At 46.0% G+C, this 24,967-nt stretch overlaps 2 protein-coding genes across 2 annotated transcripts; both read left to right on the top strand.

The window, feature by feature from the left end:
- The first annotated feature begins 3 nt into the window (after positions 1-3).
- Positions 4-14,142, top strand: LOC149975175 (fatty acid binding protein 1-B.1-like). Its single transcript, XM_090209697.1, has 4 exons — positions 4-97; positions 12,740-12,912; positions 13,273-13,365; positions 14,092-14,142. Exons 1-4 carry the CDS (start codon positions 4-6, stop codon positions 14,140-14,142), a joined length of 411 nt encoding a protein of 136 aa, XP_090065823.1.
- Positions 13,273-19,504, top strand: LOC110498564 (fatty acid binding protein 1-B.1-like). Its single transcript, XM_021575225.3, has 5 exons — positions 13,273-13,365; positions 14,092-15,442; positions 16,141-16,313; positions 16,670-16,762; positions 17,034-19,504. Exons 2-5 carry the CDS (start codon positions 15,376-15,378, stop codon positions 17,082-17,084), a joined length of 384 nt encoding a protein of 127 aa, XP_021430900.1. The 5' UTR covers positions 13,273-13,365; positions 14,092-15,375; the 3' UTR covers positions 17,085-19,504.
- The last annotated feature ends 5,463 nt before the right edge of the window (positions 19,505-24,967 follow it).

Genomic DNA, 24,967 nt, shown 5'->3' with positions numbered 1-24,967 from the left:
TCTATGATAGCTGTGGAGCCTCTGAGACTTCGGTTGATGAGTCTGGTTCAGTGCTGGATGATTCCTACTGCCATCGATAGCTCATCGGTTGCTCAAGGTCAGTTGTGCCTAAGGGCGTTGACTCTTTGAAGGGAGCTGGGACTGGTGTTGTAGAGGGATATCATGGAGTAGGTAGTGTCCCACAGACTGATAACGACAGATGCATCCTTACTGGGTTGGGGAGCCCTGTGTGTGGGCTACTCTGAAAAATGGATTTGGTCAACACTGCAAAAGCATGGCATATCAATTACCTAGAGCTACTGTCTGTTTTGAGGTTCCTTATGATGTTGGAGGGTCAGCATGTGTTGTAATGTAGGACAATAGGATGGCAGTGGCGTACATCAACAGGCCCGTTATTTGCTCATATGGAGCAGTGCGCATTTCTTGTCACTCAGGGTGACATATCTTTCCAGGTGGGACCGGTTCGGCAGGGCCGTTTTATCGCATTACGATAAAACACGCATTGTCGTCTGTTATCAATTTGGGCGCTCCATTGTGAACGGATGCTTTGGCTCTATGCATTTCCTCCGGTGGACCTGATTCATGCCACTGTGAGGATACTCCGTCAGGAGGGTCTGTGGTTGATTCTGGTGCCCCCCCATTGGACCAGACAACACTGTTTCCCGGAGATCATCCACCTGTTGTGGGTTACATGTTGTTGGGATCTATTGTCCCAAATGCACAGGAGAGTTTGGCACCCACGAGTGTAGATATGGGATCTATGGGTTCGGCCCCTGAAAGGTTGAATTTGACAGTACGGGCGCCCTCTACGAGAGGGTTGTATACATTTAAGTGTTGTGCGTTTGAGGGTTGGTGTCAAGTTAACTCTTGCAGCCCCCCCCCCTACTTTGTGCAATTTCCGCCTGAAGACAATTTCCGCCAAATCTAACAGCCTGTAGCTCAGGCACAGAACCAAGGATATGCATATCATTGGTACCATTTGAAAGAAAACACTCTGAAGTTGGTGTAAATGTGAATTGAATGTAGGAGAATAACACACAATAGATCTGGTTTAGATAAAACAATGAAAAAAAACATACGTTTTTATTTTTGTATCATCCTCTTTAAATGAACAAGATAAAACTGTCATGTATTGTCATGTTGTGTCTTGTTTCTGTCCTTTCCTTTCACCCTGTCTCCCCCTGCTGGTCGTTTTAGGTTACCTTTTCTCCCCCTCTTTTCCCCCAGCTGTTCCTTGTCTCCTCCTAACTACCTCGTCACCCCTTTTCCCACCTGTTCCCTTTTTCCCTCTGATTAGTCCTCTATATCTCTCTCTGTTTTTGTTCCTGTCCTTGTCGGATTCTTGTTTGTGTGTCTCATGCCTGAACCAGACTATCATCGTGTTTGCTGCAACCTTGTCCTGTCCTGTCGGAATCTGCCGGTCCATCTGAGCTCACGTGTGTTCATCATTAAAGAAACTCTGTTTTGTTAAATCGCTTTTGGGTCCTCATTCACGCACCTGACAGAAGAATCCGACCAAGAATGGACCCAGCGACTTCGGATCCTCTCCACTCAGCCGTCGAGATCCAGGGAGCGATGCTAGGCAGACACGAGCAGGAATTGTCTGCTGCTCGACATGCCGTTGAGACCCTGGCCACCCAAGTCTCCAACCTCACAGAACAGGTTCACCATCTCCACCTCGATCCACCGGCCACTTCCAGGGCTTTCGAATCTCCGGAGCCCAGAATCAATAACCCGCCGTGTTACTCTGGGGAGCCCACTGAATGCCGCTCGTTCCTCACCCAGTGTGATATTGTGTTTTCTCTCCAGCCCAACACTTACGCCAGGAGCACTGCTCGTGTCGCCTACGTCATATCTCTCCTTACTGGACGGGCTCGTGAGTGGGGCACGGAAATCTGGGAGGCAAGGGCTGAGTGTACTAACCAGTATCAGGACTTTAAGGAGGAGATGATACGGGTTTTTGATCGATCTGTTTTTGGGGAGGAGGCTTCCAGGGCCCTGTCTTCCCTATGTCAAGGTAATCGATCCATAACAGACTACTCTATTGAGTTTCGCACTCTTGCTGCCTCCAGTGGCTGGAACGAGCCGGCTTTGCTCGCTCGTTTTCTGGAGGGTCTCCGCGCAGAGGTAAAGGATGAGATTCTCTCCCGGGAGGTTCCTTCCAGCGTGGATTCCTTGATTGAACTCGCTATTCGCATTGAGCGACGGGTTGATCTTCGTCACCGAGCTCGTGGAAAGGAGCTCGCGTTCTCCGTTGCCCCCCTCTCCGCATCACTACCATCTTCCTCTGCCGGCTCGGGAGCTGAGCCTATGCAGCTGGGAGGTATCCGCATCTCGACTAAGGAGAGGGAACGAAGAATCACCAACCGCCTCTGTCTCTATTGCGGTTCTGCTGGTCATTTTGTCACTTCATGTCCAGTAAAAGCCAGAGCTCATCAGTAAGTGGAGGGCTACTGGTGAGCGCTACTACTCCTGTCTCTCCTTCAAGATCCTGCACTACCTTGTCGGTCCATCTACGCTGGACCGGTTCGTCAGCTTCCTGCAGTGCCTTAATAGACTCTGGGGCGGAGGGCTGTTTTATGGACGAGACCTGGGCTCGGGAACATGACATTCCTCTCAGACAGTTAAGGGAGCCCACGGCCTTGTTCGCCCTGGATGGTAGTCCTCTCCCCAGGATTCAGCGTGAGACGCTACCTTTAACCCTCACTGTTTCTGGTAATCATAGCGAAACCATTTCTTTTTTAATTTTTCGTTCACCTTTTACACCTGTTGTTTTGGGCCATCCCTGGCTAGTTTGTCATAATCCTTCCATTAATTGGTCTAGTAATTCTATCCTCTCCTGGAACGTCTCTTGTCATGTGAAATGTTTAATGTCTGCTATCCCTCCTGTTTCCTCTGTCTCTTCTTCACAGGAGGAGCCTGGTGATTTGACAGGGGTGCCGGAGGAATATCACGATCTGCGCACGGTGTTCAGTCGGTCCAGGGCCACCTCTCTTCCTCCACACCGGTCGTATGATTGTAGTATTGATCTCCTTCCGGGAACCACTCCCCCCCGGGGTAGACTATACTCTCTGTCGGCTCCCGAACGTAAGGCTCTCGAAGATTATTTGTCTGTAGCTCTTGACGCCGGTACCATAGTCCCCTCCTCCTCTCCCGCCGGAGCGGGGGTTTTTTTTGTCAAGAAGAAGGACGGGTCTCTGCGCCCCTGCATAGATTATCGAGGGCTGAATGACATAACAGTGAAGAATCGTTATCCGCTTCCTCTTATGTCTTCAGCCTTCGAGATCCTGCAGGGAGCCAGGTTTTTCACTAAGTTGGACCTTCGTAACGCTTACCATCTCGTGCGCATCAGGGAGGGGGACGAGTGGAAGACGGCGTTTAACACTCCGTTAGGGCACTTTGAATACCGGGTTCTTCCTTTCGGCCTCGCTAACGCTCCAGCTGTCTTTCAGGCATTAGTCAATGATGTCCTGAGAGACATGCTGAACATCTTTGTTTTCGTTTACCTTGACGATATCCTGATTTTTTCACCGTCACTCCAGATTCATGTTCAGCACGTTCGACGTGTCCTCCAGCGCCTTTTAGAGAATTGTCTTTTTGTGAAGGCTGAGAAGTGCACTTTTCATGCCTCCTCCGTCACATTTCTCGGTTCTGTTATTTCCGCTGAAGGCATTAAGATGGATCCCGCTAAGGTCCAAGCTGTCATTGATTGGCCCGTCCCTAAGTCACGCGTCGAGCTGCAGCGCTTTCTCGGCTTCGCGAACTTCTATCGTCGTTTCATCCGTAATTTCGGTCAGGTGGCAGCTCCTCTCACAGCCCTTACTTCTGTCAAGACGTGCTTTAAGTGGTCCGTTTCCGCCCAGGGAGCTTTTGATCTCCTCAAGAATCGTTTTACATCCGCTCCTATCCTTGTTACACCTGACGTCTCTAGACAGTTCGTTGTCGAGGTTGACGCGTCAGAGGTGGGCGTGGGAGCCATTCTTTCTCAGCGCTCCCTCTCTGACGACAAGGTCCACCCATGCGCGTATTTTTCTCATCGCCTGTCGCCGTCGGAACGTAACTATGATGTGGGAAACCGCGAACTGCTCGCCATCCGGTTAGCCCTAGGCGAATGGCGACAGTGGTTGGAGGGGGCGACCGTTCCTTTTGTCGTTTGGACTGACCATAGGAACCTTGAGTACATCCGTTCTGCCAAACGACTTAATGCGCGTCAGGCGCGTTGGGCGCTGTTTTTCGCTCGTTTCGAGTTCGTGATTTCTTATCGTCCGGGCTCTAAGAACACCAAGCCTGATGCTTTATCTCGTCTCTTCAGTTCTTCAGTAGCCTCCACTGACCCCGAGGGGATTCTCCCTGAGGGGCGTGTTGTCGGGTTGACTGTCTGGGGAATTGAGAGGCAGGTAAAGCAAGCGCTCACTCACACTCCGTCGCCGCGCGCTTGTCCTAGGAACCTTCTTTTCGTTCCCGTTCCTACTCGTCTGGCCGTTCTTCAGTGGGCTCACTCTGCCAAGTTAGCCGGCCACCCTGGCGTTCGGGGTACGCTTGCTTCCATTCGCCAGCGTTTTTGGTGGCCCACCCGGGAGCATGACACGCGTCGTTTCGTGGCTGCTTGTTCGGTCTGCGCGCAGACTAAGTCCGGTAACTCTCCTCCTGCCGGCCGTCTCAGGCCGCTTCCCATTCCCTCTCGACCGTGGTCTCACATCGCCTTAGATTTTGTCACCGGACTGCCTTCGTCAGCGGGGAAGACTGTTATTCTTACGGTTGTCGATAAGTTCTCTAAGGCGGCTCATTTCATTCCCCTTGCTAAGCTTCCTTCTGCTAAAGAGACGGCACAAATCATCATCGAGAATGTTTTCAGAATTCATGGCCTTCCGTCAGACGTCGTTTCGGACAGAGGTCCGCAATTCACGTCTCAATTTTGGAGGGAGTTTTGCCGTTTGATTGGGGCTTCTGTCAGTCTCTCTTCCGGCTTTCACCCCCAGTCTAACGGTCAAGCAGAACGGGCCAATCAGACTATTGGTCGCATCTTACACAGTCTTTCTTTTCGCAACCCTGCGTCTTGGTCAGAACAGCTCCCCTGGGCAGAATACGCCCACAACTCGCTTCCTTCGTCTGCGACCGGGCTATCTCCTTTTCAGAGTAGCCTCGGGTACCAGCCTCCGCTGTTCTCATCTCAGTTCGCCGAGTCCAGCGTCCCCTCCGCTCAGGCTTTTGTCCAACGTTGCGAGCGCACCTGGAAGAGGGTCAGGTCTGCACTTTGCCGTTATAGGACGCAGACTGTGAGGGCTGCTAATAAGCGTAGAACTAAGAGTCCTAGATATTGTCGCGGTCAGAGAGTTTGGCTCTCCACTCAGAACCTTCCCCTTAAGACGGCTTCTCGCAAGTTGACCCCGCGGTTCATTGGTCCGTTCCGTATTTCTCGGGTCATTAATCCTGTCGCAGTTCGACTTCTTCTTCCGCGATACCTTCGTCGCGTCCACCCGGTCTTCCATGTCTCCTGTATCAAGCCCGTTCTTCGCGCCCCCGCTCGTCTTCCCCCCCCCCCCCCCCATCCTGGTCGAGGGCGCACCCATCTACAGGGTCCGTAGGATTTTGGACATGCGTCCTCGGGGCCGTGGTCACCAGTACCTCGTAGATTGGGAGGGGTACGGTCCTGAGGAGAGGAGTTGGGTTCCCTCTCGGGACGTGCTGGACCGTGCGCTGATCGAGGATTTCCTCCGTTGCCGCCAGGTTTCCTCCTCGAGTGCGCCAGGAGGCGCTCGGTGAGTGGGGGGGTACTGTCATGTATTGTCATGTTGTGTCTTGTTTCTGTCCTTTCCTTTCACCCTGTCTCCCCCTGCTGGTCGTTTTAGGTTACCTTTTCTCCCCCTCTTTTCCCCCAGCTGTTCCTTGTCTCCTCCTAACTACCTCGTCACCCCTTTTCCCACCTGTTCCCTTTTTCCCTCTGATTAGTCCTCTATATCTCTCTCTGTTTTTGTTCCTGTCCTTGTCGGATTCTTGTTTGTGTGTCTCATGCCTGAACCAGACTATCATCGTGTTTGCTGCAACCTTGTCCTGTCCTGTCGGAATCTGCCGGTCCATCTGAGCTCACGTGTGTTCATCATTAAAGAAACTCTGTTTTGTTAAATCGCTTTTGGGTCCTCATTCACGCACCTGACAAAAACAAACATTCAGATAGGATGATGGGGACAATTTGAGTGAAAAATAGAAGAGGGCAACAGTACTTGTGCAAAGTTTCAGAATGATAACTTCCAAAATGAGTGGGCTACATAACATTTATCATGAAGTCACCCAGGTGTCCCACACAAGTAGCCCAAATGTACCCAAGTGGCCAAATTGGTGAAGGTATACCAAAATGGTATTCTAACACACACACCCCCCAAAAAAATTTAGAAAAATAAATGATAAATGTTTTTATTTTTATTATTGATTAAAAAAATATGAAAATATATATATATACATTTACAAAATAACATGGGTAACTATTTACACACTTTCAATATTTGGATGACCCTCAGTCCTCTATCAAATCAAATCAATTTATATAGCCCCAGCCTAAAACCCCAAACAGCAAGCAATACAGGTGTAGAAGCACGGTGGCTAGGAAAAACTCCCTAGAAAGGCCAAAACCTAGGATGAAACCTAGAGAGGAACCAGGCTATGTGGGGTGGCCAGTCCTCTTCTGGCTGTGCCGGGTGGAGATCACAGTGGTTGTAGAGGATGCAACAGGACAGCACCTCAAGAGTAAAAATTAACAGTTTAGGGTTCCATAGTCACAGGCAGAACAGTTGAAACTGGAATAGCGGCAAGGCCAGGTGGACTGGGGACAGCAAGGAGTGATCATGCCAGGTAGTCCTGACGCATGGTCCTAGGGCTCTGGTCCTCTGAGAGAGAGAAAGAGAGAATTAGAGAGAGCATACTTAAATTCACACAGGACACCGGATAAGACTCCCATTCGGGGTCAGTGTCACTGTGAAAGAAAATGTTCAGTTAGAATAGTTTCACATATGAGCCTTGTATCAACATGTATAATAAACAGATATATATAGAGAGTTGAAGGTTGAATACATTATTATTACCTGCTAGATCTACTGTCTCTTTTATATTATGACATTTCAGCTAGATCTACTGTCTCTATTATTTTATGACAGACCAGCTAGATCTACTGTCTTTATTATATTACTGTCTTTATTATATTACAACAGACCAGCTGTATCTACTATTTCCATTTGGCCATTGATGTGGTCCTGCACTCTCCTCAACAGCCTCAAATAGGCTATTTCATGTGGGTTGGGGTGGGGCGGCAGACACACGCATCTCACATTTCATGGCATTAAATGTTTATATATTGCTTCTAAAATAAATAAAAAATCACAAATAATATTTTATATTATTAATTTCAAACAAGAGCATTAGCATGATAAGAACTTACTAGTCCAAAACGATATCCTCTCCCGTTCAAAAAATATTCCTCCACAATCGCTAAATGAAGCGTCCTACAACAATCTCTGTCTCACCTTCCCAATCAATTTATTCTAAAGTTGTGTGTACATCTGTATATCTAGACTTAGATTTAGCTTTCCCTGACTTAGTCTTCATAATAATTGATATATAAACAGCTGAATCTGCGCATTCACCAAACAATACGTAAATGCGTAGCTTATTCCGGTATGAAAATTCAATAGTGCATGACTCTCTTTACGCTGGAGCTTACTACATGGGTTGGTCTTGCAACACATAAACATGGCATATTGCCGTTTAGCTCAGCTCATTGGCTATCTACCCAGCTAGATTTCAAGACGATCAGTGGTCATTGGGTTAAAAGACAGTCAATCAACGAAACAGCGGGCAAATCGTCTTCAAATTGGTTTCTTTCAGTCAATACGTCCCGCGAAATGGCCCATCAGGTTTGATTGTGTTACAAACGAACCAGTTGATTGCAGTGAAACCCAACATGACTGGAAAAGGCACGTTCTGTGTGGGTGATTTACCTGGAATGTGTCGTCGAAAATGGAACGAGACGGAATTCACTACACAAGCGGTTCATAAAATGTTTCGTGTTAGGCTATATAAACAGATTTTATCAAACAAAAGATAATTCATTGTGTAACAATCAAAATCAAATCAAATTTTATTTGTCACATACACATGGTTAGCAGATGTTAATGCGAGTGTAGCGAAATGCTTGTGCTTCTAGTTCCGACAATGCAGTAATAACCAACAAGTAATCTAACAAACAATTCCAAAACTACTGTCTTGTACACAATGTAAGGGGATAAATAATATGTACATAAGGATATATGAATGAGTGATGGTACAGAGCAGCATAGGCAAAAAACAGTAGATGGTATCGAGTACAGTATATACATATGAGATGAGTATGTAAACAAAGTGGCATAGTTAAAGTGGCTAGTGATACATGTATTACATAAGGATACAGTCGATGATATAGAGCATTGGAATTGCAAACAGACGAAGATAGACGAAGATAGTCAAAGGTAAACGATTTATTTGATTGTGTCACGAGATTCTTCCTGGGAACGAGAGGCGGACCAAAACGCAGCGTGGTTATTTTTATACATCTTTAATAAAGATGATAACTTGAACAATGTATAATACAAAATAAGAAACGTGAAAAACCGAAACAGCCCTATCTGGTGCAACAAACACAAAGACAGGAACAGACAAACAAGACATCCAACATAGAATGCCCACTCAGATCACACCCTGACCAAACAAAACATAGAACATACAAAGCAAACTATGGTGACAGTACCCCCCCCCCCCAAGGTGCGGACTCCGGCCGCAAAACCTGAACCTATTGGGGAGGGTCTGGGTGGGCATCTGTCTGCAGTGGCGGCTCTGGTTGACTGGCGGCACTGGCGGCTCCTGGCTGACTGGCGGCACTGGCGGCTCCTGGCTGACTGGCGGCACTGGCGGCTCCTGGCTGACTGGGGGCACTGGCGGCTCCTGGCTGACTGGCGGCACTGGCGGCTCCTGGCTGACTGGCGGCTCTGGCGGCTCCTTGCAGACTGGCGGCTCTGGCGGCTCCTTGCAGACTGGCGGCTCTGGCGGCTCCTTGCAGACTGGCAGCTCTGATGGCGCTGGGCCGACGGGTAGCTCAGGCGGCGCTGGGCAGACTGGAGACTCCGGCAGCGCTGGAGAGGAGGAAGGCTCTGGCAGCGCTGGACAGGCGGGAGACTCCGGCAGCGCTGGAGAGGAGGAAGGCTCCGGCAGCGCTGGACAGGCGGGACACTCCGGCAGCGCTGGACAGGCGGGAGACTCCGGCAGCGCTGGACAGGCGGGAGGCTCTGGCAGCGCTGGAGAGGAGGAAGGCTCTGGCAGCGCTGGACAGACGAGGCGCACTGTAGGCCTGGTGCGTGGTGCCGGCACTGGTGGTACTGGGCCGAGGACACGCACCTCAGGGCGAGTGTGGGGAGCTGCCACCAGAGGGCTGATGCGTGGAGGTGGTACCAGATAGACCGGACCGTGCGGGCGCACTGGAGCTCTTGAGCACCGAGCCTGCCCAACCTTACCTGCTTGAATGCTCCCGGTCGCCCTGCCAGTGCGGCGAGGTGAAATAGCCCGCACTGGGCTATGCAGGCGAACCGGGGACACCATGCGCAAGGCTGGTGCCATGTAAGGCTTCATGGCACTTGGCTTGATGCTCACTTTAGCCCGGCCGATACGCGGAGCTGGTATGTACCGCACCGGGCTATGCTCCCGCACTGGGGACACCGTGCGCTCCACAGCATAACACGGTGGCTGCCCGGTCTCTCTCGCCCTCCGGTAAGCACAGGAAGTTGGCTCAGGTCTACTACCTGGCTTCGCCATACTTCCTGTGTGCCCCCTCCAACAAATTTTTGGGGCTGCCTCTCAGGCTTCCTTGCCAGCCGTGTTCCCTCGTATCGCCGATTCCTCTCTCCGGCTGCCTCTGCTCTTCTAGCTGCCTCCACCTGTTCCCATGGGAGGCGATCCTTTCCCGCCAGGATCTCCTCCCATGTGTAGCAACCCTTTCTGTCCAAAACGTCATCCCATGTCCATTCCTCCTTGCGCTGCTCTTGCTTCCGCTGCCTGTCACCACACCGCTTGGTCCTGTTGTGGTGGGTGATTCTGTCACGAGATTCTTCCTGGGAAGGAGAGGCGGACCAAAACGCAGCGTGTTTATTTTTATACATCTTTAATAAGAACATACAAAGAACATACAAAGCAAACTATGGTCAGGGTGTGACATATTGCAGTTTGTGATTTTGTTGCGCCTGTGCTGGTTGAAATAGTTGTTTATTATGGGGCTCTATGCTCAGATAATCGCATCGTATTCTTTTGCAGTAAATCCTTTTTAGAATCTGACAACGCAGTTGGATTAGCAAGATTCTAGGCTTTCGATACAGGTGAGACACTTGTATTTTCATGAATGTTTAATATGACTATTTATGTAGTGACCACCGTATGTTGTGGAATTTCAGCCCGCTAGCGGGTTCCGTGCGCAGAGAGGTTAATCAGCAAAAAACATACTATACAAAAACTCCCTACTATAATGCTTCAGATGACAATATTACTCAGAGACTCATGTTTACATCTCAATAAAACAAAACACAGTCTGCATGTTCCTCAAGAAACAACAACTGATGTCCCTGTTACAGATGTCTATGTATCAGGGAAAAAGCTCAAATAACCAAATTCAACCTAGCTAACTTCCCAAAACATATGCAATTGTTTTTTCCTATTGAGGTTGCTTTTCAACATTAACTTCTTCGATATAGATGGCGCTCTTTTAATATTTGGATGAAAAACGTTCCCGTATTAAACAAGATATTTTGTCACGAAAAGATCCTCAACTATGCATATAATTGACAGCTTTGGAAAGAAAACACTCTGACGTTTCCAAAACTGAGTGCCACAGAACTGATGTTACAGGCGAAACCCAGATAAAAATCCAACCAGGAAGTGCCCCATTTTTTGAAAGCCCTGCATGCCCATGACTCCTTATATGGCTGTGGAGGAGCTAGGAGTCAGCTTACGTTTTCCAAGTAACTGTTTCGTCTTTGATTCAGCATTTTAATTACGACTCTATTCCCAATACATTATTCAAACAGATCATTTAGTGAACTGACATCGTCTTGCATCAAAATTCGCTCCGTCCTTATTTTAAATTGAATGTATTAGTCTTTCAATTTGATCCAAACAAACCATTTAAAACGTTCAGTTTATATCTTATACAAATACTAGCGACTATAACTTTCTAGGCAATACAAACAATTAGTTTAATTACAATCAAAAACTCAGATTTTTTAGTTAACGCCTTGGCTGGGAACCGAACCCTGGACTGCAGTTTGCAAGACAGCTATGCTCACCACTATACCACCAACACTATGTAAATTACCAAGATTCTCTGCAAATAGACCCATTTTACAATTGTCTGTATTTGTAATTCCGGCATCGGGACAACAGAAAATAGCCCTAATTTAAAAGCCCAAGCTTTTCCTCAGCGAGGTTTCTCATTAATCTCACTCTCTTTGTATATGACCCCTTTTTACCCCCCGATTGTCGCCTCTGATCTTCCCCTTAGTGAAATTACAATATTGGTGGTGACGTTTGCAGGGAGTGTTACACTCCCGGGCGAAATGTCCAGTTTCGTTACAATTAAAACATTTAAACTTTTTCTTTTGATTCACCTTATCCACTTTTCTCGACTTTTTTCCTTTTTCTACCTCTATTATCCCCCCCTCGGCTTCAGCAGGCTTCACACATATGGGTGGTGATATTGCAGGTAGCTCCTGCAGCCGTATTCTCACAACCACTATTTCATCGACAAGATTAACTCTGTATTCTTGGTATACTTGAGAAGGATATAGTTTGTTACCTTCACCCCTGCCCAATTGGCTAACTTTTTCATCTGCGGGAGCGGAGGGCAGAACATCTTGGCTCTTTTTGGATTTCCTCCTATTTTCACCCTCAGCTCTCTTTTTTGCTTCTGAAAGCCAAACTCCGGCTGTGTATAACCCCTGTTTATTCTGCTTTTTCACATTTTTTCCACATTCCTTATGTATCTGTTTTATAAGTGATTCCAGCATTTCTACATTTAGACAGCCATCAAAATCATATTTCTTTCTCCATTTTAGACCGAAATCAATGTTTCTTTTGTCTCTCTGTTCCATATAACGCTCGTCTCCCGTTAGTTCAACATTCAATCAAAAATATCTTAAATAATTCCTCCCAAATTCGAGAATAAAGACTATTTGCCTTCGTCCTGTAGACTGGGAAAAGCAATGCCGGTTCGATTCCGTCACCTTCTCTGTCGCCTTTAGATCAATACCGGACTGTTTTTTTTAAACCTCAATCCAGAGGCCAGGTCTTTAAATAACGAGTCCAGATCCGTTCGTGCACGGCTTTCGGCTTTCCCTTCGGACGACAAAGGCAAGTTTGTGGAATCCGCTCGAAGGACCAATTGTTACTGTAATTTAATCATACCAATGTGTTTTCATTAATTTAATTCCCTAATTCTCTATTTCATGAGAATTTGTAAGATTGTTGTTTGCATAAAATAGACGGAGACCAGTCTTATCAATAATAGGTAACAGAATTTATTCTCGGAGCGCGCTGCCACGTTACCACGAGCAACAGTTTATATACAATAACATGACGTCATTTCATTGCTTAAAAAATGAATATCTTGCATGACAACTCCATCCTGGTACTAAAAAGCACAGTATATGACTCTCTCGCTGCCGCAAACATGTAGGTCTCCCTGATGAGCTTATCCAGGATTGCAAAGACATCAAGAGCATCTCTGAGATTGAGGAGACTGGAGACCACTTCAAGGTGACTGTCACCACGGGGACAAAGATCCTCACCAACTCCTTCACCATTGGCCAGGAGACGTCGCTCGAGGCGCCGACCGGGGAGAAGGTCAATGTGGGTGGCGCATGTCACAACACAACCATGAGTTTCATACATGTAGCCTGGGTTTATCCATCTCCCTACATATACAGCCAGTATCTAACTAAACTATAAGTTTAGCTGATGTGGGGTCACTATGGTTAGTTCAGGTCCCAGTGATGTTGTGGGAGGACTGACTTTCGTTGGCAGAATCTCCTCTGCTCTCCAGGGACTGGGCGCACAGTCTCAAAACCAACTCACACACCTGATGCACACTGTCACTTTTTTTTCTACTCCATATATGGCCATCCAACTTGGGCCTGTTAAATTGGTCCTAGTTGACTGTAGTTGGTGACCACTGCTTTCAGATCTAACCATTGACCTCTCCTGTTTCAGTCTGTGGTGATGAGGGAAAGTAACAAGCTGACTACCTTCCTGAATGGGATCGAATATGTCACAGAACTTACAGACGCAAACACCCTTGTCAACGTGAGTCTGGGGCATATGGCTGGGGGTTTCACGAAGCGACAATTTCAGGGTTAATTTATATCATTAACAAAATGGCTAGTCTATGACAGTGCCGTGAACGCAATTCAACAGTTTGCTGCCGCCAATGTTCTAATTACATGCTGACCCCACCGCTCGCGTTCCAAAATGAGTAACACGTACATTTAATCATTGCATCCACACTGCTCGAGCGCCTCAGCAAGCATCTGCGTGGCCAGGTGCTAAAATAGAAATTGGTTCTATTGATGTGCTGCAAGTCTGACCTCTACCATCTCCTCATTGGTTCTTAGGAGCATGTACCCACGTAGGTGATTGAAAGATGAACTTTAAGGTCCACACTCTGGTCAGTCGTAGTAATGTTGTAAAGTTGGTTGTCAACCGCCATATAAAGGAGGCGAGATGATGAGAAACATTCGGTTTTCTGTGGCTTAATTGTCAGAGTAAAGGACCTGGTGCATTTCAGGTAAAATAACAACCCAATGTTTATATACCAGGACAAATTTGCTAAATTGACATAAATATGAAATGCTTTTTGCCCCAAATATAACGGTTTCGGAGTTTGTTTTGATAATTCAACCTGCATGTCCTGATCGCTTCTAGTGTGGGTGAACAAAATCAATGTGAGAACGAGCGCGTCCGTTTTGGTAAGCATAGTGTACTGGCATGGATTTATTGAGTGTAATGATTACAGATGCTTTCTCTTTTCAGACCATGACTCTGTCTGGTATGTCATACAAGAGGACCAGCAAACGAATGTGAAGATCTACTGCACTCTTTGGATTAATAAAATGTGAAAGGCATTGAATGGTCTGGTCTCAGCATTTCATATCAATGAGTAGAACTTCAGGGGAAAATTGAAGTTTGTAATAATGAGGCAAGGTTTGAGTTGGATGAATGTGGTATTCAATAGAATAGCGTAGTTCCGTGAACATTACACTCGGGCCAAAATGGATTTTCTACATTTTAATGTGACTGCTTTATAGCAAATGTGAACCCAGCAGTGTAGAAATTAAGGCTTTGGTAGTTCCATCTAGTCTGTTGCAATATGGGTCAGAATCCTACCACATTGGGTGCATCAGTTTAAAAGCAGATTCCTCAATTTCCAGTTATTTTTGAAAATCAAGTTTCAGGCAATGTTTTTGGGCATTGCTTTCACTAGTTCCACCCCAGTGTAGCTGACAAGGGGCTAAAGGTGCACCATTTGAGGGTGACCGGTTTCCCAGCTACAGTGTGGTTGGAAAAGCTAAGGACCCTGGTACTAAACACCTTCCTCTGAAACTGGATCCCGCACCCAGGTGGTAAGGGTAGGCAACAACACATCTGCCACACTGATCCTTAACACTGGGGCCCCTCCTGTACTCCCTGTTCACCCACGACTGCGTGGTAAAACATGACTCCAACACCAAGTTAAAATTCAACTTGAGAATGTATGTTGGTTCAGCTATATGCCAAACATTTTTGCAAACTCACAATCCTATTGCAGTCTGCTGCCTTACAATTGTACATTGATTCAACTTTTTTATAGTGCATGGAGACAAAATACACCTCTCAACTCAAAGTGCAATGTAGCCTAGTTTAATTTCAACACAGGTGTATAGCGAGATAAAGTCAAGTTGAAATTGAAATGTGTTGATTGATCCATACACTTGTATTACAATGATGAGACTGCTTATCATTTTTCTAAGGAGTCGAGGAGGCCTTGTTTATCAAATCAGATCAATGATCACTCACACCACCAAAGTAGAAGAAGAGAGGATGAGAAGTGGAGTACAATAAAGTTGACCATTGCGATGTAGATTAGTTGCCCTTGGCTGGGAAGCTGACCCTAGATCTGTGCCTACAGGCAAGTAGCAGGGAAGATATGAGGGGAGGGGTTCTCAATTGAAGACACCTTTAGTTAGTTAATGAGTGCAGGGCTGGGGTGGATAGATGGGGGTATAAAGACAAGCAGGGAGCTGTGGCTGACTCTACTGTCACTGTCTTATAGTCACCATGTCTTTCTCAGGAAAATACCAGATGGAGTCACATGACAACTTTGAGTCTTTCATGGAGGCTGTTGGTAAGTCTTGCTGTTGGGTTTGTACATTTGATTAGACTTGGGGTGTTCATTTCAGAAGTTGTAGTCCTTTCAGTAATGATGTTCAATGGTGACTGCGAATGCAATGGTTACTTCTGAGTAGCAAACCCAGGTAGCACATTAGTTTCCTTGGATGTTCTGGGAACAGAATGTGTCTTGATTAATGTTCGTTTTTGTATGGCAAGTTCTTAGTGTTCTGAGAACATGACTGTAACTGTGAGAACCTACAGAACATTATGCTGAAGTACTGACATTCCCACAGGAGAATATTTAAAGTCAGCTGAACAACTTGAGAACATTCCCAATGTAAAATGACTAATGTTCCTAGAACTTTACCTTAAATTAAAATGTTTGAACTTTCAGGAAATATTCTGATCAAATAATGAAATGCCAAGAAATTAACATTTGGCAAATTCCTTTAATGAGAATGTTCCAAAGCCAAGCAACTGTCCTGCACCATTACCAGAATGTGGTATGCAAAATAACCAAGCCCTAAAATGTATGGTCCTCAGAATGTTATGTGCTAGCTGGGAATGCATTCAGATCATTGTGTTGCTGTATTATAGTGCATCAGCGCTTTACTTCAGTAGTAATAATTCAGTGTTCATGTCCCACTTCATTAACTTTTTGTAGTACTAAAAAGCACCGTCTATGACACTCTCGCTGCCGCAAACATGTAGGTCTCCCTGATGAGCTTATCCAGGAGGGCAAAGACGTCAAGAGCATCTCTGAGATTGAGGAGACTGGAGACCACTTCAAGGTGACTGTCACCACGGGGACAAAGATCCTCACCAACTCCTTCACCATTGGCCAGGAGACGGAGCTCGAGTCGCCGACCGGGGAGAAAGTCAATGTGGGTGGCGCATGTCACAACCCAACCATGAGTTTCATACATGTAGCCTGGGTTTATCCATCTCCCTACATATACAGCAAGTATCTAACTAAACTATAAGTTCAGCTGATGTGGGGTTAGTTCAGGTCCCAGTGATGTTGCGGGAGGACTGATTTTCGTTGGCAGAATCTCCTCTGCTCTCCAGGGACTGGGCGCACAGTTACGTCTCAAAACCAACTCACACACCTGATGCACACTGTCACTTTTTTTTCTTCTCCATATATGGCCGTCCAACTTGGGCCTGTTAAATTGGTCCTAGTTGCCTGTAGTTGGTGACCACTGCTTTCAGATCTAACTGTTGACCTCTCCTGTTTCAGTCTGTGGTGATGAGGGAAGGTAACAAGCTGACGGCCATCCTGAATGGGATTGAATATGTCACAGAACTTACAGACGCAAACACCCTCGTCAATGTGAGTCTGGGGCATATGGCTGGGTGTTTCACGAAGCGACAATTTCAGGGTTAATTTATACCATTAACAAAATGGCTAGTCTATGACAGTGCCGTGAACGCAATTCAACAGTTTGCTGCCGCCAATGTTCTAATTACATGCTGACCCCACCGCTCGAGTCGCAAAATAAATGTACGTGTTATTCAATCATTGCACCCACACTGCTCGCGTGCCTCAGCAAGCATCTGCGTGGCATCTGCGTGTAATGATTACAGATGCTTTCTCTTTTCAGACCATGACTCTGTCTGGCATGTCATACAAGAGGACCAGCAAACGAATGTGAAGATCTACTGCAATCTTTGGATGAATAAATTGTGAAAGGCATTGAATGGTCTGGTCTCAGCATTTCATATCAATGAGTAGAACTTCAGGGGAAAATTGAAGTTTGTAATAATGAGGCAAGGTTTGAGTTGGATGAATGTGGTATTCAATAGAATAGCGTAGTTCCGTGAACATTACACTCGGGCCAAAATGGATTTTCTACATTTTAATGTGACTGCTTTATAGCAAATGTGAACCCAGCAGTGTAGAAATTAAGGCTTTGGTAGTTCCATCTAGTCTGTTGCAATATGGGTCAGAATCCTACCACATTGGGTGCATCAGTTTAAAAGCAGATTCCTCAATTTCCAGTTATTTTTGAAAATCAAGTTTCAGGCAATGTTTTTGGACATTGCTTTCACTAGTTCCACCCCAGTGTAGCTGACAAGGTGCACCATTTGAGGGTGACCGGTTTCCCAGCTACAGTGTGGTTGGAAAAGCTAAGGACCCTGGGACTAAACGCCACCCTCCTCAACTGGATCCTGCACTTCCTGACGGGCCGCCCCCAGGTGGTAAGGGTAGGCAACAAGTCTGCCACACTGATCCTTAACACTGGGGCCCCTCCTGTACTCCCTGCCCACGACTGTGTGGTAAAACATGACTCCAACACCAAGTTTGAGGTGCACCACAACACCAGTGGTAGGCCTGGTCACTGACAATGAAGAGACCTGGCAGTGTGGTGCCAGGACAACCTCTCCCTCAATGTGAGCACAACAAAGGAGTTGATCGTTGACTACAGGAAAAGGCGTGCTAAACAAGTCCCCATTAACATCGACAGAACGAGTTTCAAGTTCCTTGGTGTCCACATTACCAACAAACTATCATGGTCCTGTCGTGTCTTTACTATCATTAACTGAAGACTTTGTTCATATGAAAGATTCTCTAAGTTACTCGATTTTAGACTTAATAATTTAATTGTAACTAGGAATTTGTGGCACCAAGGAAAGTATTCAGATTACAAAGTTATAATTTCCCAATATCACCTTTCAGATATTTTCATCTGATCAATAGTCTTCTGATTAATGATTTCTTTATTTTACCTCGCGTTAGTCTAATTCCAAACGTCGTAAATTGTTGCTTATCTGTATGTACCCAGTCTTCACTATGAGTCATCCACACATCAATTGTCCTATAATTTATTAAGTAATTCACAGAAATGCATAAACAAACTTGGTAAATGTGGTTACATGAAATGATAAAATGTGCCCTAGTAGGCTGAACCGGCATGGCGGCTTGTTAGACAAAGGGGAAATGGGGGGTCGACTAAGAAGTCGGAGTTAATTATAACAATTCAAATGCTAATCCTTTACACATGAACGCTCACTCATTCGGGAACAATTGCAATCAATATATATATTTACGCTCAGTGTGTCGTCTTGATCGCTGGTGAAAAGTTTGTCTTTTGTAGAATTGTCCGTCTTTCGTAGAATTGTCTGTCTCTCTGTCTTGGTTAGAGGGGATAGTTCAAAGTGACATTCGTTATAGAATGGATGTTTCGGCGGTTGTCATTCTTCGCGTTCAATGATACTGAATTCCTAGCTGCAGACTAGTAATTAATATCAGACTTATTCTCATTCTGTCGGTATCGATAGTCTAAGAGTTTAACCACGTGGTATGGTTAAAATATTCTACAACCTTTAGCCATCTCGTAATTGAGATAAGCTTGGTCTACAACCTTTGTCCTCCCCTAATGGAGAAAAACATGGTCTGCTGATCGAAAACCCGAGTGTGGGTTTTATTCGGAAGGGCCGAAAAGGGCTGTCCCAGGATGTCTGACCCTAACTGGGCTCAGGGGCGGTCCTCTGATTTAGTTCAAATCAAAAGGGAATTGTATTTTTCTTCATTAAACAGTCCACAATCATATTACACAATAATACAAACAGTATCATACTCACTCATTCAGCTTATACAACAATTAGATGTAAACCTCATATCTGCGGCTATTATATAAACAGCGTTATGGTAATGTGGCCACACCGTCTCTCTTGAGCTTCCCAAGTTGTGACAAACGGACCAGTTCATAGCTGGATTCTTCACCGATCTTTTATAGTAGAAAATGATACTCATTCTACTTAAACATCCTTTACTCCAACTGTCTTCATAATCTATGCGGGATCATGTCATAAAGATGCATTTTAATCTTGCAGATCATCCTGTGTGAGTTTCATGTCTGGATGTCTGGATGACATATGCCTTACACATGCAGTGTCCCACCTATTTTCCCTACCTGCCAGTGGGGCACCCCTGCATTCATTGTTACCATCCCCAGAGCAGTGTTAGGATGGTATAGTTTACTGTCAAAGTAATATTGAGCCGTTTATACTGTGCAAATATAAACGCAATATGTATTTTCATGTGCTGAAATAAAAGGTCCCAGAAATGTTCTCAAAGTGCACAAATTTGTATACATCCTTGTTAGTGAGCATTTCTCATTGTAATAAGATAATCCATCCACCTGACAGGTGTGGCATATCAGGACAATACAAGGCCACTAAAATGTGCAGTGTTGTCACAATGCCACAGATGTCTCAAGTTGAGGGAGTGTGCAATTGGCATGCTGACTGCAGGACTCTCCACCAGAGTTGTTGCCAGAGAATGAAATGCTCATTTCTCTACCATAAGCCACCTCCAACATCATTTTAGAGAATTTGGCAGTACATCCAAGCGGCCTCACAACCGCAGACCATGTGTTACCACACCAGCCTAGGATTTTGACAGCTGATTGAACAGGAGTATTTATGTCTGTAATAAAATCGGCTATCTAGTCTATAATGAATAAAGTGAGATCTCACCTCGTGGGGCATCAATGATCATGAGGAAGATGAGGGATGAGCCCAGAGCTACACGGCAGGACCTGGTCAATGACCTGAAGAGAGCTGGGACAACAGTCTCAAAGAAAACCATGAGTAACACACTACGCCGTCATGGATTAAAATCCTTCAGCGCACGCAAGGTCCCCTTGCTCAAGCCAAGGCATGTCCAGGCCCGTCTGAAGTTTGCCAATGACCATCTGGATGATCCAGAGGAGGAATGGGAGAAGGTCATGTGGTCTGATGAGACAAAAATAGAGCTTTTACTCCACTCGCCGCGTTTGGAGGAAGAAGAAGGATGAGTATAACCCCAAGATCACCATCCCAACCGTGAAGCATGGAGGTGGAAACATCATTCTTTGGGGATGCTTTTCTGCAAAGGGGACAGGTCGACTGCACCGTATTGAGGGGAGGATGGATGGGGCCATGTATCGCAAGATCTTGGCCAACAACCTCCTTCCCTCAGTAAGAGCATTGAAGATGGGTCGTGGCTGGGTCTTCCAGCATGACAACGACCCGAAACACTAAGGAGTGGCTCCGTAAGAAGCATCTCAATGTCCTGGAGTGGCCTAGCCAGTCTCCAGACCTGAACCCAATAGAAAATCTTTGGAGGGAGCTGAAAGTCTGTATTGCCCAGCGACAGCCCCGAAACCTGTAGGTCTGTATGGAGTAGTGGGCCAAAATCCCTGCAGCAGTGTGTGCAAACCTGGTCAAGAACTACAGGAAACGTATGATCTCTGTAATTGCAAACAAAGGTTTCTGTACCAAACATTTAGTTCTGCTTTTCTGATGTATCAAATACTTATGTCATGCAATAAAATGCAAATTAATTACTTAAAAATCATACTATGTGATTTTCTGGATTTTCTAAATGCTTTGTAAGTAGGAAAACCTGCAAAATCGGCAGTGAATCAAATACTTGTTCTCCCCACTGTATGTCAAATATTGTAGCTAAATTCTTAGCTAGATGGGACCCTGAGCACTCAAATCAAATGAGAGAATCGAAAACAGCAGGTCCGGGACAAGGTGGCATGTCCGGTGATCAGGTCAGGGTTCCATAGCCGCAGGCAGAACAGTTGAAACTGGAGCAGCAGTAAGACCAGGTGGACTGGGGACAGTCAGGAGTCATCAGGCCAGGTCCTCCGGGAGGGGAGGGAGAGAGTATTAGAGGGAGCATACTTAAATCCACACAGAACACCAGAAAAGACAGGAGAATTAACCAGATATAACAAACTAACCCTAGTGGTGTAGGGTGGGGGGGGCTGGCTGAGTATAGCCCACAAATATCTCCTCCACTGCACGAGCCAGAAGGGGCGCAAAACCAAACAGGAAGATCATGTTAGTGACTCAACCCAAACAAGTGACGCACCCCTCATAGGAAAGGCATGAAGAGCACTAGTAAGCCAGTGTCTCAGCCCCCATAATAGTTTCAGAGGCAGAGAATCCTGGTGGAGAGACGGGAGCCGGCCAGGCAGAAGGAGCAAGGGCGGTTTGGCGCTTCAGTGCCTTGCCGTTCACCTTCGCACCCCTGGGCCAGACTACACTCAATCGTAGGACCTACTGAAGAGATGAGTCTAAAGTAAAGACTTAAAGGTCGAGGCCGAGTCTACGTCTCGCATCGATAGGCAGACCATTCCATAAAAATGGAGCTCTATTGGAGAACGACCTGCCTCCAGCTGTTTGCTTAGAAATTCTAGGGACAATAAGGAGACCTGCGTCTTTAGACCGTAGCGTACGTGTAGGTGTGTACGGCAGGACCAAATCGGAGAAATAGGTAGGAGCAAGCCTATGTATTGCTTTGTAGGTTAGCAGTAAAATCTTGATATCAGCCCTAGCCCTAACATGATGCCAGTATAGAGAGGCTAGCACTGGAGTAATTTGATAAAATGTTGGTGTTCTAGTCAAGATTCCAGAAGCCATGTTTAGCACTAACTGAAGTTTATTTAGTGCTTTATCCGGGTAGCTGGAGAGTAGAGCATTTCAGTAGCCTAATCTAGAAGTAACAAAAACTCATTTTTCTACATTATTTTTGGACAAAAGATTACTGATTTTTGCAATGTTACAAAGATGGAAAAAAGTTGTCCTTGAAAAATTCTTGATGTGTTTGTCAAAAGAGAGATGAGGGTCCAGAGTAATGCCGAGGTCAAAATCAAATCCAATTTATTTATATAGCCCTTCGTGCATCAGCTGATATCTCAAAGTGCTGTACAGAAACCCAGCCTAAAACCCCAAACAGCAAGCAATACAGGTGTAGAAGCATGGTGGCTAGGAAAAACTCCCTAGAAAGGCCAAAACCTAGGAAGAAACCTAGAGAGGAACCAGGCTATGAGGGGTGGATATTCCTCTTCTGGCGGTGCCGGGTGGAGATTATAACAGAACATGGCCAAGATGTTCAAATGTTCATAAATGACCAGCATGGTCAAATAATAATAATCACAGGCAGAACAGTTGAAACTGGAGCAGCAGAACGGCCAGGTGGACTGGGGACAGCAAGGAGTCATCATGCCAGGTAGTCCTGAGGCAAGATCCTAGGACTCAGGTCCTCCGAGAGAGAGAAAGAAAGAGAGAAAGAGAGAATTAGAGACGGCATACTTAAATTCACACAGGACACCGGATAAGACCGGAGAAGTACTCCAGATATAACAAACTGACCCTAGCCCCCCGACACAAAAACTACTGCAGCATAAATACTGGAGGCTGAGACAGGAGGGAGGGGTCAGGAGACACTGTGGCCCCATCCATTGATTCCCCCCGACAGGGCCAAACAGGAAGGATATAACCCCACCCACTTTGCCAAAGCACAGCCCCCACGCCACTAGAGGGATAGCTTCAACCACCAACTTACCATCCTGAGACAAGGCCGTGTATAGCCCTCAAAGATCTCCGCCACGACACAACCCAAGGGGGGGGGGGGGGGGCAACCCAGACAGGAAGATCACATCAGTGACTCAACCCACTCAAGTGACGCACCCCTCCTAGGGACGGCATGAAAGAGCACCAGTAAGCCAGTGACTCAGCCCCTGTAATAGGGTTAGAGGCAGAGAATCCCAGTGGAAAGAGGGGAACCGGCCAGGCAGAGACAGCAAGGGCGGTTCGTTGCTCCAGAGCCTTTTCGTTCACCTTCACACTCCTGGGACAGACTACACTCAATCATAGGGCCCACTGAAGAGATGAGTCTTCAGTGAAGGTTGACTTAAAGGTTGAGACCTAGTTTGCGTCTCTCACATGGGTAGGCAGACCATTCCATAAAAATGGAGCTCTATAGGAGAAAGCCCTGCCTCCAGCTGTTTGCTTAGAAATTCTAGGGACAATTAGGAGGCCTGCGTCTTGTGACCGTAGCTTACGTGTAGGTATGTACGGCAGGACCAAATCAGAGAGATAGGTAGGAGCAAGCCCATGTAATGCTTTGTAGGTTAGCAGTAAAACCTTGAAATCAGCCCTTGCCTTGACAGGAAGCCAGTGTAGGGAGGCTAGCATTGGAGTAATATGATCAAATTTCCTTCACAGTTTCATTTTACACGACTACAACCATCAAGATGAATTGTCAGATCCAACAGAAGATCTCTTTGCTTCTTGGGACCTAGAACAATCATCTCTGTTTTGTCTGAGTTCAAAAGTAAAACATTTGCCGCCATCCACTTCCTAATGTCTGAAACACAGGCTTCCAGGGTAGGACATTTTGGGGCTTCACCATGTTTCATCGAAATGTACAGCTGTGTGTCGTCCGCATAGCAGTGAAAGAGGTAGAATATATAGTGAAAACAATAGTGGTCCTAAAACAGAACCTTGAGGCACACCAAAACATACAATTGATTTGTCAGAGGACAAACCTTCCACAGAGATGAACTGATATCTTTCCGACAGATAAGATCGAAACCAGGCAAGAACTTGTCCGTGTCGACCAATTAGGGTTTCCTATCTCTCCGAAAAATTGTGGTGATCGATGGTGTCAAAATCAGCACTAAGGTCTGGGAGCACGAGGACAGATGCAGAGCCTTGGTCTGACGACATTAAAAAGGTAATTTACCACCATGAGTGCAGTCTCAGTGCTATGATGGGGTCTTAAACCAGACTGAAGTGTTTCATGTACATTATTTGTCTTCAGGAAGGCAGAGAGATGCTGGGCAATATTATTGTTATTATTTCTTTAGAGGAATAGGATATTCGATATCGGCCAGGTCAATGTTTTGCTTTTCCAAGAGAGGCTTTATTACTGCCACTTTTAGAGAGTTTGGTACATATCCAGAGGATAGAGAGCCATCCATTATGCTCAACATAGGAGGGGCAAGCACAGGAAGTAGCTCTTTAAACTACTGAGTTGGAATAGGGGCCAGTACGCAGCTTGAAGGTTTAGAGGACATGACTATTTTCATGTGTCAAGAGATACAGGATTAGAAAACTTGAGTGTCTCCATTGATCCTGGCAGTTCTGTGCAGACTCAGGACAACTGAGCTTTGGAGAAATACGCAGATTCAAAGAGGAGTCCGTAATTTGCTTCCTAATGATCATGATCTTTTCATCGTAGAAGTTCAGGAATTCATCACTGATGAAGTGAAATACATCCTCTCTTGGGGTATGCTGCTTTTTAGTTACCTTTGTGACAGTATCAAAAATAAATTTAGGATTGTTCTTATTCTCCTCAATTAGGTTGGAAGAATAGGATGATCGAGCAGCAGTGAGGGCTCTTTGATATTGCACAGTACTGTCTTTTCCAAGACTTCCAGTTTGGTGGAGAGCCACTTCCGTTCCAATTTTCTGGAAGCTTGCTTCAGGGCTCTGATATTTTCTGTATACCAGGGAGCTAATTTCTTATGACAAGTTTTCTTTTGATTTTTTGAGGTGCGACTGTATCTAGGGTATTACGCTAGGTTAAATTTAGATCCTCAGTTAGGTGGTTAACCGATTTTTGTACTCCGACGTCCTTGGGTAGGTGGAGGGAGTCTGGAAGGGCATTTAGGAATTGTTGGGTTGTCCGAGAATTTATAGCATGGCTTTTGATGATCCTCGGTTGGGGTCTGAGCAGATTATTTGTTGCAAT

Source organism: Oncorhynchus mykiss, chromosome 19, assembly GCF_057628025.1.
Source record: "Oncorhynchus mykiss isolate SJ-2025 chromosome 19, ASM5762802v1, whole genome shotgun sequence".
In the NCBI taxonomy this organism is placed as follows: domain Eukaryota; kingdom Metazoa; phylum Chordata; class Actinopteri; order Salmoniformes; family Salmonidae; genus Oncorhynchus; species Oncorhynchus mykiss.
Note: the sequence above shows the minus strand (reverse complement) of the source record. Positions and strands in the feature narration are given on the sequence as shown.